This window comes from Eschscholzia californica, unplaced genomic scaffold (genome assembly GCF_041429995.1).
Source record: "Eschscholzia californica isolate CP2 unplaced genomic scaffold, dmEscCali1.0.p SCAF_4, whole genome shotgun sequence".
NCBI classification, from domain to species: domain Eukaryota; kingdom Viridiplantae; phylum Streptophyta; class Magnoliopsida; order Ranunculales; family Papaveraceae; genus Eschscholzia; species Eschscholzia californica.
In genome coordinates this window covers 40,140,713-40,152,768 of record NW_028238461.1, presented here as the reverse complement: position 1 = coordinate 40,152,768, position 12,056 = coordinate 40,140,713, and the positions used below count along the sequence as shown (strand labels likewise).

The 12,056-nt window shown below is 37.0% G+C and overlaps 1 protein-coding gene across 1 annotated transcript; it reads left to right on the top strand.

Moving 5' to 3' along the window:
* Positions 1-426: 426 nt before the first annotated feature.
* On the top strand, positions 427-4,467 carry LOC147544659 (acid beta-fructofuranosidase-like). Its single transcript, XM_086636383.1, has 6 exons — positions 427-1,014; positions 1,669-2,528; positions 2,610-2,771; positions 3,071-3,306; positions 3,422-3,509; positions 4,043-4,467. Exons 1-6 carry the CDS (start codon positions 615-617, stop codon positions 4,319-4,321), a joined length of 2,025 nt encoding a protein of 674 aa, XP_086492509.1. The 5' UTR covers positions 427-614; the 3' UTR covers positions 4,322-4,467.
* The last annotated feature ends 7,589 nt before the right edge of the window (positions 4,468-12,056 follow it).

Here is a 12,056-nt window from a genome sequence, read left to right as displayed (position 1 = left end):
AGAGGTGAAGACTAAACTAGGGTGGTAGAATATACAAAGAATACACGTAAAAATATATTTTTTGTTGTAAAACAATCTCACATTGATAGAGAAAGAGGTTAAACATCTTTCCCGAACGATGTCTTTTAAAATCGTGAGACCCAGATATATCAAAACCGACAGTACCAACAACTTTTTTTTTGTTAAGATACCAGTAGCAACTTAGATGGCTGGTCTCCACCTTCTGTAACATATCTTAAGATTTGGCTTTGGGACTATTAGTTGGTTTTCAAACATAATTACACTAAATTAGTTAGAGCGGTTTGATTGTAGAGAGAGAGAAAGGAAGTGCCTAACAGAATGGGGTCAGTCAATATGACAAGTGTAAAGATCTAATTGGATTTTTATAATTTTATATATCAAAGAATCAAATCAACTAACTTCCCTTCCCAAATCTCTCCGACCAAGTTGGATAACCACCCAAATTACTATAAACATGTTATTCACTAACCACCGGAATCTGACACACCACCACCTCTTTCCACCCTATTTATATCCATTCCCCCCCTCAACACTAAATCACCACCCATCATCATCATCTCACTCTAGATAGACACTTCAATAAACTAGCTACCATGGAAGACAAAATTGCAGATCTTGAAGGTGTTCATGTTCAATGTTCTTATGATCCTTTACCAGATCTTGATCAAAACCCACCTTCATCTTCTTCTCAATTTCAATTAAAACCATTCAAGACCCTCATTTGCATTTTCTCTTTGATTTTATTTGTTTCTGTTGTTATGGTTTTCGTCGGAGATCTAAATAAATTCGAAGAGACTCCATTATCATCATCTGTCTACTTCAGTTCTTCTTCTTCACCTGATATATTAAGTCCAGCAAGAGGTTTATCAGAAGGTGTATCGGAAAAATCATTTAGATTGTTTTCCGGTGAGAGTTTGTTTCCATGGACTAATAATATGTTATCATGGCAAAGAACTTCTTACCATTTTCAACCAGAAAAAAATTGGATGAATGGTATGACTTTTCCTATTCTTGATTATCTTTTCTTATTTTTTACTTCTATGATCCTTTTATTCTTCTTTCTTTTACTAATTTTATTTTTTTTCGAACTTTTGGTGGTTGACTTAAATCTTCGGATCGTCGATTCTTCTAATTCAGATCCTAATGGTAATTATTCTCTTCCCTATTGTTCTACTTCAATATTTGAAAAAAAATGTATTGAGATAACCACTTGGTGAAAAATTATATGTTAAAAGTCCAACTATTGGACCAGAGTAAGCCATACATTTAATCTGTTACAGATAGTGCACCAGTATATATAATTACCAGTTACCGCGTGCGTTACAAAATGTGCCACTAGAAACAAAATCTCGACCTTAAATTGAAGAAGCTAAATATTTCAATCTATAGATATTTTACGACTGACCGAATTTCGAGACGGATGAAAATGCAGTTACATAAAGAGATATTTTACGACTGACCGAATTTCGAGACGGATGAAAATGCAGTTACATAAAGAGTGATACGTACGACAACACCAAATTACCTTATACTCATTAATCAAATAGTTATCTTTCTTCCTCTTTACACATAAAAAAATAGAAAAAACTGAGCAAGTTAGTTAGAGTGAGTAGTCTAAATCTAACATGCGCCTAATAATTTATGCAGGTCCACTATTCTACAAAGGTTGGTATCACCTATTTTACCAATATAATCCAGGGGCTGCGATTTGGGGTGATATTGCTTGGGGCCATGCAATTTCCAAGGACTTGATCCATTGGCTCCACTTACCCTTAGCCATGAAACCTGATCAGTGGTTCGATATCAACGGTGTATGGACCGGGTCAGCTACCATCCTTGCCGATGGGTCAATAGTCATGCTCTATACCGGCTCTACTAACCAATCCGTTCAGGTTCAAAATTTAGCTTACCCAGCTGATCCATCTGACCCGCTCCTTGTCGAATGGGTCAAATACTCTAAAAACCCAGTCCTTGTACCACCACCAGGAATCGGGCCAAAGGATTTCCGTGACCCTACAACCGCTTGGGTTGCACCAAATGGGAATTGGAGGTTCACAATCGGGTCGAGGGTTGATATCACTACTGGGATATCACTTGTCTATGAGACACCCGATTTCCTTAACTACACATTATTAGACGGTTTGTTACATATGGTTCGTGGTACGGGTATGTGGGAATGTGTTGATTTTTATCCTGTTTCGACTACTGGAGAAGACGGGCTTGATACTTCTGTTAATGGGCCTAATGTGAAACATGTTATGAAAGCTAGTCTTGACGATGATAAGAAAGATTATTACTCAATAGGAATGTATGATATCCAAAAGGATATTTGGACCCCGGATTACCCTGAGTTTGATGTTGGGATTGGAACCAGATACGATTATGGTAAATTTTATGCATCAAAGACGTTCTACGACCAGGAGAAGAAAAGAAGGATTTTATGGGGTTGGATTGGAGAAACGGATAGTGAACGGGCCGATGTAGAAAAAGGATGGGCTTCTGTAATGGTAATTTTTTACTCCGTCCTTTATTTCAATCACAAATAGAGTTGTGGGTTTAAATAAAAATATTTGTGTTTGGTTGCACAGGCTGTCCCAAGAGAAGTGACATTTGACAAGAAAACTAAAACAAATTTGATTCAATGGCCAGTTGAGGAAGTGGAGAAGTTGAGACTGAGCCATAAGAATTTTAATAACATTAAAGTTGAAGCTGGATCACTCGTGCCGCTCGACGTTAACACAACTACCCAGGTATATTTTATATATTTTTGTAAGAAAAATGATATAAGAGGCTACAAAAATAGACCTGCCCTATTACCTAAATAGGATTCACCCCTTCAAGAGTGAAAAACTGCATCTAAGAGAGTAACAGAGTGGACTCAAAAATGAAGATCGTTGATTTTATGTAGGTCTAGAGTATGCTTTGCCTTGATATGACCCTTTTTCGACCTGGCATTGTCCGAGTGGGAAAGGGCAATTTACTTTTTCTTTTTTCCCCCCTCTAACTCTAAGGCTAGTCTAATAGAAATTTGGTTGGTAAATCGTAACAGTTGGACATAACTGCGGAATTTGAGATCGATTGGAAGACTTTGGAGGAAGTGAAAGAAGCCGATGTGGGATATAACTGCAGCACTAGCAGAGGAGCTGCAGAAAGGGGTTCATTTGGACCATTTGGGTTGTTGGTTCTTGCAGATAAAGACCAGTCTGAGCAAACAGCAATCTACTTTTATATTGCAAGAGGAATTGATGGAAATCTCAATACATATTTTTGTACTGATGAATCTAGGTTATACTCAACATTCCTCTTTAAAGAACTTCCGAAATCTGTTGCATCTTGCTTTTACGTTTATACTCTTCTTACTTGGTTAATCTCTAACCCGATATATGTTTTGTTGTTATAGATCTTCTAAGGCTAACGATGTCGGCAAAAAGATTTATGGTAGTGTAGTTCCTGTACTCAAGGACGAAAAATTCTCTGTTAGGATATTGGTAAGTATTTGACTACATATTTTACTTAAGTTTGCGCCTAAATCACATTTGATCTTTCACAATGGCCAATAGCGTCGTGTTGTGGCGTGGCATGACCTGTATAGTATCTATCATGTCTCTACCACACCAAGACATGGCAGAGGCCAAGAACAGGTGGTGATGGGCCATTTGTGGGCTTCAACGTTCCGTAGTGGACTCTATTAACGCTAGTATATAGATCAAAATAGATGTGTCATACCACGCCACGTGCACATTCGGCACGTCATACTACTTGCTGTATGCCTACTAGCTACTGCGCCACAAGCACACCAGACACAATCAAATTACGTGCCGTGGCATATTCCATTAATTGTGAAACGAACACTAGCAATTGTGAAACACTATTCACATTGACATTTATGTCTATGCATAGAGGTGATTTAAGAGTTTATCTTTTTTTCTAACACGACCGAATCATCAAAGTTTAGATTTCTTATCGTTCTAAAACATTTAAATTGACAGAAATTGAACTAAATATTGTTTTGTCTATATAGGTGGACCACTCAATAGTTGAAGCTTTTGCTCAAGGTGGTCGAACGTGTATAACATCTAGGGTATATCCGACAGAAGCATTATACGAAAATGCGAGAGTGTTTTTATTCAACAATGGTACTAGAGGGTCAATAACTACATCTCTGAAGATATGGGAAATGAATTCTGCATTCATTCGTCCATACAATTTCTCAGCTGCTGCCAAAGGAGGTCCTACTAGTTTACACATTCTATTGATCATGATATCTACCATTCTCATTCACATGTTCTTCAACTTCTAATTGCCACTTCCATCATCAATTTTGTATTTGTTAAGTTGAGCCTTTTCTCTCGAATTTTTTTTTTTGCCACAAAAGTGCGATTCAAATTGTTAGGAATGTCATATGCCTTTCCTCTGATTAATGAAGAAGTTCTCCTTTAATTTTTCTATTGAGCCTTTTTTTTTCTATTCAAAAGTTAGTGATATGGTAGTTAACAAATGATGTATGACTTGACAATGTGGGCCGACCACAATCCTATGGTTAGTTAATGTGGCTAGCCCAGATTTTGCAATCGTGTTACAGAGAAGATGTTTGGATAATCTGAGCCAACCACATCAACCTGCAGGTTTTGATTAACCCATATTTTCAGGCCATACATCATCGTTGATGAGTGAAATGTCAACCGAAAATACAAAGAACGATAAAACTGTTGAAATATCTTTCTATATATTAAGATATCCCATATAATAGATATTAGGAAATATCAAATATTAGAAACTAGTAAGATTTAGGAACTAGTAAATATATTAGTATAAACTATTAAAGCTCTGAATACCAGCTGATGTAGATTGTTGCGGAAGCGTAAAAGTAATGGAATCCACCATTGTTATTAAACTAAACTAACGAAATAAAACTGATGAAATAACGATAAAAGCAATAAAACGATAAACTTGATTAATAATAAACGATAAACTTGATTAACAATAAACTTCATTCATAATATTCTCTGATCTGAATAACAAGGACAGACCTGACTTCCTTTTATAGGAACTTAGAAACTTCTAGATAGACTCAAATTAGGATTCCTAAATATCAAAGATACTCAAACATAGAAACTTCTAAACCTAGACTTAGTAGGAAATATTAAAACATGGAAACTCCTAAACTCTACCCTAATGGGCTCGGCCATGAGGCCCTCTAACTAGTTCGGCCGTGAGGCCCATCTTGATGGTCTCCATCATACTCCCCGACCGAGAACGAACTTGCCCTCAAGTGAGACTCAACAATGCAATCCTTAATTCCCACTTCGAGCGAATAGTGCATTGGGGTTGAAGGACACCCACTTGAACGAAATCACTAGCTTCAATCTCATACTGCAAAGAATCTTGCAAAAATAAATGTAGGAAAGAAACTTTCAACAAATTGCAACATCTCCCGTCATCTTTTAATTTGATGAAGAAGACCACAAACACCACATAATACTTTATTGAAAAATCAACCTTGAATTTCTTCACTTGAACGATCTTCCCACGTTCATCTTCGTGTTGCTTATAAACCAAACTCGAATATGGCTTAATCAAATCTAAACTAGAATGAACTGACCTTTTCAAGCTAAAAGAGGATAATTCACTTTGTTCGTCTTTTTCCTCCGTCGTTGAGAAAATTTTATTCTTTTTGTCAAGAACTTCTTCTTCAATACCATCGAACACGGTGACCGAAATAACATTCGAAAACTGTCTACTGGATTCAATCTTTGTCTCCACATATGAAAAAATTTCATCTAAAGGAAGAAAAACATATCTAAAGATGTTTTTCAATGTAGTCCAATCGTCGACGAATTTTTTTCCTTGATCAATGAGTCTCCATTGCATCTCGTTGAATTTTTCATAGACTCTTTTAGACAAGTGTTGTTCGATGACAAAAACCTTATCTTCGTCATGGACTTTTTGGTTTATAAACCAATCTTCCATCTGTTGAATCCAAAAATCTATATGATATTGATAATCAAACATAGGAATTTTGGAATCGACATTAATTTTGTTTTGATCTTTTCGATCAACATAGAGTTGTTGTGCATCTCTTAAAGGATCCCAACCTAAACGCGGAAGATTATTCCAACATTCAAGATGAGAAGTATTTAAAAAATTGATTCTGGTGCTACAGATCATATGACTTGGGTTTGTTTGATGAAATCTAAAAGTGAGGTAAAGTTATTGTTTCAGAAGGTTCATAAACTGTTTAGTACTCAGTACAACGCAAATGTTCAGATACTTCGTAGTGACAACGGAGGAGAGTATATGGATCATGAACTTCAAACTTATTTGGTTTCTCATGGTATTGTTCATCAAACTACTTGCCCAAATACCCCTCAACAAAACGGGGTCGCTGAAAGAAAGAATCGTCACTTGTTAGAAGTTATCAGGGCTATGTTGATCGAAGCACATATGCCATTATCTTATTGGGGAGAAGCACTTCTTGCTGCAACCTATTTAATTAATAGAGTACCATCTAGTACTATTGATTTTAAGACTCCTTTCAAGCTCTATCGGATGCTACAACTTCTCCGACAGTTTCAAATTTACCTCCCCGTGTCTTTGGGTGTGTAGCATTTGTTCATCTTCATGAGCACCAACGTACAAAATTAACTCCAAGGGCATTAAGATGTGTATTTGTAGGGTACGGTGCAAATCAGAAAGGGTACAGATGTTATCATCCTCCAACTAAACGAATGTTTGTTACATCGGATGTTATCTTTCATGAAGATTCTAAGTATTTTTCACCTGAGTCTGAACTTCAGGGGGAGAAAACTAAGCATGAAGTTCTGACTCTTGATTATGAAGAAACGGATAATCATGTAGAAGAGAACAAAATTGGGTCTAATATTGAAGTAAATTTGATTCCTGAAGAAATAAGTAGAGCTGAAATTGAAATTCCAGAATTACCAACACCTGAATCGGTAATGGAAGAAAGTGTTAATGAAATCTTTGAACAAATTGTGGATTCACCTCCAACTGAAGCCGTTGAACCAAGGGTTAGTAACACACCAAACCAATCAGTTGTCGAGGATGTTCCTGAAGCACCTTCCGAACCACCTAGGAAAATATTACCGTCGCGTCAAACCAGAGGTATTCCTAAACCGACATATGAACCTGAGCTGACTAGTAGAGTCAAATATCCTATGAGTCAGTATGTGTCAGATCATCGGTTGTCAGAATCAAATAAGTCGTTTGTAAATCAATTATCTACTGTATATATTCCTAACAATGTACAGGAAGCCTTATCTGATTCAAAATGGAAAGCAGCTATGAATGAGGAGATGAAATCCTTACAAAAGAATGACACTTGGGAGCTAGTTGATCGTCCAGAAGATAAAAATCCAGTGGGATGTCGGTGGATTTATTCAGTGAAGTATAAAGCAGATGGTACAATTGAATGTTACAAAGCGAGACTAGTGGCAAAAGGCTACACTCAAACTTATGGAGTCGATTACACAGAGACATTCGCTCCAGTTGCAAAAATCAACACTGTTCGCGTCTTGTTATCGTTAGCAGCAAATTTAGATTGGCCACTACAACAATTTGATGTAAAGAATGCTTTTTTGCATGGGGAACTATTAGAAGAAGTCTATATGGACCTTCCACCGGGATGCAAGATACCACAAATACATAGCCAGAAGGTATGTAGATTGAAAAAGTCATTGTATGGATTAAAACAATCACCAAGAGCGTGGTTTGGAAGGTTTACAAAGGCTATGAAGGAATTCGGTTATCACCAAAGCAATTCTGACCATACCTTATTTACAAAAAGGCAGAAAGGAAAACTCACAGCACTTATTGTATATGTTGATGACATGGTGGTTACTGGGGATGATCCTGAAGAACGAAAGGCTTTACAGAATTACTTATCTAAAGAGTTTGAGATGAAAGACCTTGGTCCATTGAAATACTTTCTTGGAATTGAAGTATCTCGATCTAGTAATGGAATTTTCTTATCCCAAAGAAAGTATACTTTAGATTTGTTACATGAGGTGGGTATGTCAGCGTGTGAGCCGATTGATACACCTGTCGAAGAAGGATTAAAGTTGTCAGTGGAGCCTAATCAGATACCGGTTGATAAAGGAAGATATCAACGACTGGTTGGAAGGTTGATGTACTTGGCGCACACGAGACCAGATCTTGCATATGCGTTAAGTATTGTTAGTCAATTTATGCACAATCCCGGTGAAAAACACATGAATGCTGTTTTACGCATTTTAAGATATTTGAAGGCGGCTCCTGGAAAAGGTATTTTGTTTACTAAAAATTCGAGTTGTCGAACTATTGATGTATATACAGATGCAGATTGGGCCGGTGAAGTAAATGGTAGGCGATCAACTGCAGGATATTTTACCTTTGTTGGTGGAAATCTTGTTACATGGAGAAGTAAAAAACAGAATGTTGTTGCACGTTCAAGTGCAGAGTCTGAATTTAGAGGAATGGCTGATGGCATATGTGAAGCGTTATGGTTAAGACTCCTGTTGGATGATTTAGGATATCCTTCTGAAAGACCAATTCAATTATATTGTGACAATAAAGCAGCATGTGATATTGCTCACAATCCAGTCCAGCACGACCGCACAAAGCATGTTGAGGTGGATCGATGTTTTATTAAAGAAAAGTTGGAAGACAACATTGTAGAGTTACCAAAGGTCCGATCTGAAGATCAGTTGGCTGATGTTCTTACCAAAGCAGTTTCAAGTCGAATATTTTCGAAAATGGTAGACAAGTTGGGCATGCGCGATATCTATGCACCAACTTGAGGGGGAGTGTTGAAATATCTTTCTATATATTAAGATATCCCATATAATAGATATTAGGAAATATCAAATATTAGAAACTAGTAAGATTTAGGAACTAGTAAATATATTAGTATAAACTATTAAGAAACTAGTAAAATATTAGAAACTAGTAAAGTTAGAAACTAGTAGTATTGTAACTCTATAAATAGAGTCTTATATTTCTTTTGTAATCATCAAGGAATAAAACAATTTCTTTGATCAATTTCAACATGGTATCAGAGCTAGGCCCAACACGTGATAGGCTTAAAAGCCACACGTGCTCCACGTCACCCGTAAAGAAAAAAAAGACACGTGTTAGGCTCAAAGAACGCCACACGTGAGGGGGCGTGTGAGAATAGTCCCACATTGGAGAATGGGTAACTAGCAACCAAGAATATAAAGTATAGGTCCTCTCCACTCATTGCCAATTGGTTTTGAGTTGGATGGCCACAAACTTAACAAAAACTAAGTAGTCTAACGTCTCTAGGGTTATAATTGTAGTTTAAATTTCCAAAAAACCACAATGGTTTAGGGTGTCTACAAAGTGTCCACAAGCTGTCCACAAAGTGACTAATACGCAAGCTATCAACATGTTGTCCACAGCCGAAACGCAACTGATTTTGTAAGACATTCCCAAGTTTGAGTGCCCCTAGTGAAATTGAAATTGTGGCCGTTTTCGTACAATGAAAAATAAGTGATTCGCGTTCTAAAAGGGGTACTTGTACAGAGCCACATTTTTTCTTTTGGCCCGTCATTCTACAGGCGTCGCACCTTCTCACCCATTTCATCTATAGGCGCTCCGAGTTTTGACTTCTTCATCCTTTTGAATTTGATTGTTCTTGGAATTTTTTCACTAAACAAACCCCTTAGAATTTTGTTCTCTTTTTAAGGGTCTCATTTGTATTTTGTTCATTGGAGAAAGAGACTAGAGAAGACTTTAAAAAATATTGATTTCTTATTAAAAATCGGATCTAAAAGTCTGTTTTCATGATTTTACCTCTAGATCTAGTGTAACTTTAGATTGGTTTCGAGTGTTTTAGAGTGACTAAGTGGTTTCAGACTCGACAGTCAGAGACCATAGGAAAGGTCTCGGCTTGTCCAGTCCAAGAACCTGGCTCCGACTAGAAGTAGTCCGAGAGCGCTCAAGCTGGACAGTTCGAGATTATGGTTGCTCTATCAGATTGTACAATATGAAGGAAGGACACCTACAAATTCTTTTGTAAATTGCATTAACTGAAGTTAATGACTCCTACATGAGCAAAAAAATGGGGTGGGGGGGGGGGGGCACCTTTGTACAAAGTCAGAATAAGAAGTCTAGGCCACGGAAGGGGCTTCGGGTAGGGCCTTGGGAGCCGAAGAACAGACTAAAACTTTATGGCATACGACTCTGTAAGATTCAGATTATGGAGGCCGTAACGAGGTTATGGCCCATAGAAGCCTCTTCAGACTTCAGTTAGCCTTGTGACTTTTGACCCAAGTAAGAGTTTCTGGGGGAGGGTAGGGCTCAAAATCAGACAGGATAGAGTCATTGTGGATTTATTTTCTCGCGCGGGGTTTACTGTAAAAAAAATGGCGCCTTTACGTTTTACTCAAGAAAGGACACCTCGAGACATTATAATTTAATAAATTTATATACACGCATAATATGCACATGCTCCTATAACTTAATGTATTATAGCTTTAAATTTTAACATAATATAACAATCCAAGAAAAAATTGAAAAATACCAAAGAACGATTAAATTGTAATAATTTATTAGTTGATTATTGTCCTTTCACCGAACCACCATTATATAGTTGCTTTGGTCATCACCACACCATACAACCACTACAACTACGGTCCACCATCACTACATCTCCTACATGATAAGCGAATGATGTCGGACAAATACAAATGGGTCAAGTTTAAGTGAGATATTGGATAGTATTTCAAAACTCGAGCTCTACCCATTAGAGCTCGTGCGGTGTCCGTACGGATTGTGGATTCTCCAACTCTTTCCCAACCCAAATTAGGGTGTCTATAGCCAAATTAGGGTGTCAATAGCCAAATTGAAGGTGCCTATAGAAGTTCACAATGATCAGACAAGATGATGTCATTGAGTAATGCCACTTTGAAGAAGGTGGTCCATGTCATAGCTGTGAGAAAAGTCTGGACCCTTGGCAATAAATTATACAAAAATATTGTATCTGTGTAGAATGAGTCATCCCAATAAAATACTAACATTGACCTAGTGGGTGAACCCCTATCCAGCAAGAGATGGACCCATCACGTGTTTCTCGTATGGGCCCCACAAATGGTCCTCCTTTTTATGGACCGTCCATTTATATACTTATTACTTTCCAACCCTTTTTACCAAAGCCCAAGAGCCCACCACTGGTGTGAATTGTTTCTCGAGATATCCACCAAAAGTAATAGTCAAAGAAAATATCAACCGTGAGGTAGAACGCCACGTCAATCTCACACGTGGGTGGGACATTTTTTATTGGGTTAATTGCACTTTGCCCCCCCTAATGATGAAAAGTTCATCTAAATGGCCCCCTAAAGATGACTAGCTTCCAATATAACCCCCTTTCGAGCAATTATGTTAGTCAAATTCAGTCAATTTTAAGAACTGACTAATTATTTTCCTATTTATCTTTCCTTTAAAATATTTTACTCTATTTATCAACAATCCATCAGTAGAAATTAATTTTTGTTTTCCTTCTTCCCTTGTCTCTATTACTACTTCCTCTAAGTCCATGTTCCCACAATCCTCCATTCTTTTTCTCTCTCTAGAATCAATCTAGATGTATACCAATGAAGCATCTATCAAATTCCACAACTCAGATTTTCAACAAATGCTTCAACAATAATTACTATTAGATTTTAATCGAGAAAATATAGCACCATCAACCCATGATGGACTTCATTTGCGACAGTATATGGTAGCAGGATCAATTTACTGAGGAATTGGAGCAATTAGTCTTGGTGTTGGTCATACTCATTTAGTTTATTTCTCTATTTATGAGTTCTCTAAATAGTAATTTTCACGTGAAAACCTTAATAATTCAATTGCTCATGCTTCTTTGAAGGTGTATGTGCTATCGTTGCAAGTGATGTGGGTTTACACCAAAAGATATGATGAATAGAGGTTACAATTAATTATTAGTCATTATTAATGTTTATTAGATTGTACAAAAAGAGTTTTAAGGAAGAAGGATTTTGAGATTTATGGTTAAA

Bases quoted from the DNA above. Each gene is read 5' to 3' on its own strand.
- LOC147544659 (XM_086636383.1), top strand. From the start codon at position 615: ATGGAAGACAAAATTGCAGATCTTGAAGGTGTTCATGTTCAATGTTCT. The intron at 2,529-2,609 runs GTAATTTTTTAC...TTGGTTGCACAG, and splicing joins AAGGATGGGCTTCTGTAATG to GCTGTCCCAAGAGAAGTGAC. The intron at 3,307-3,421 runs GTTATACTCAAC...TTGTTGTTATAG, and splicing joins TTTTGTACTGATGAATCTAG to ATCTTCTAAGGCTAACGATG.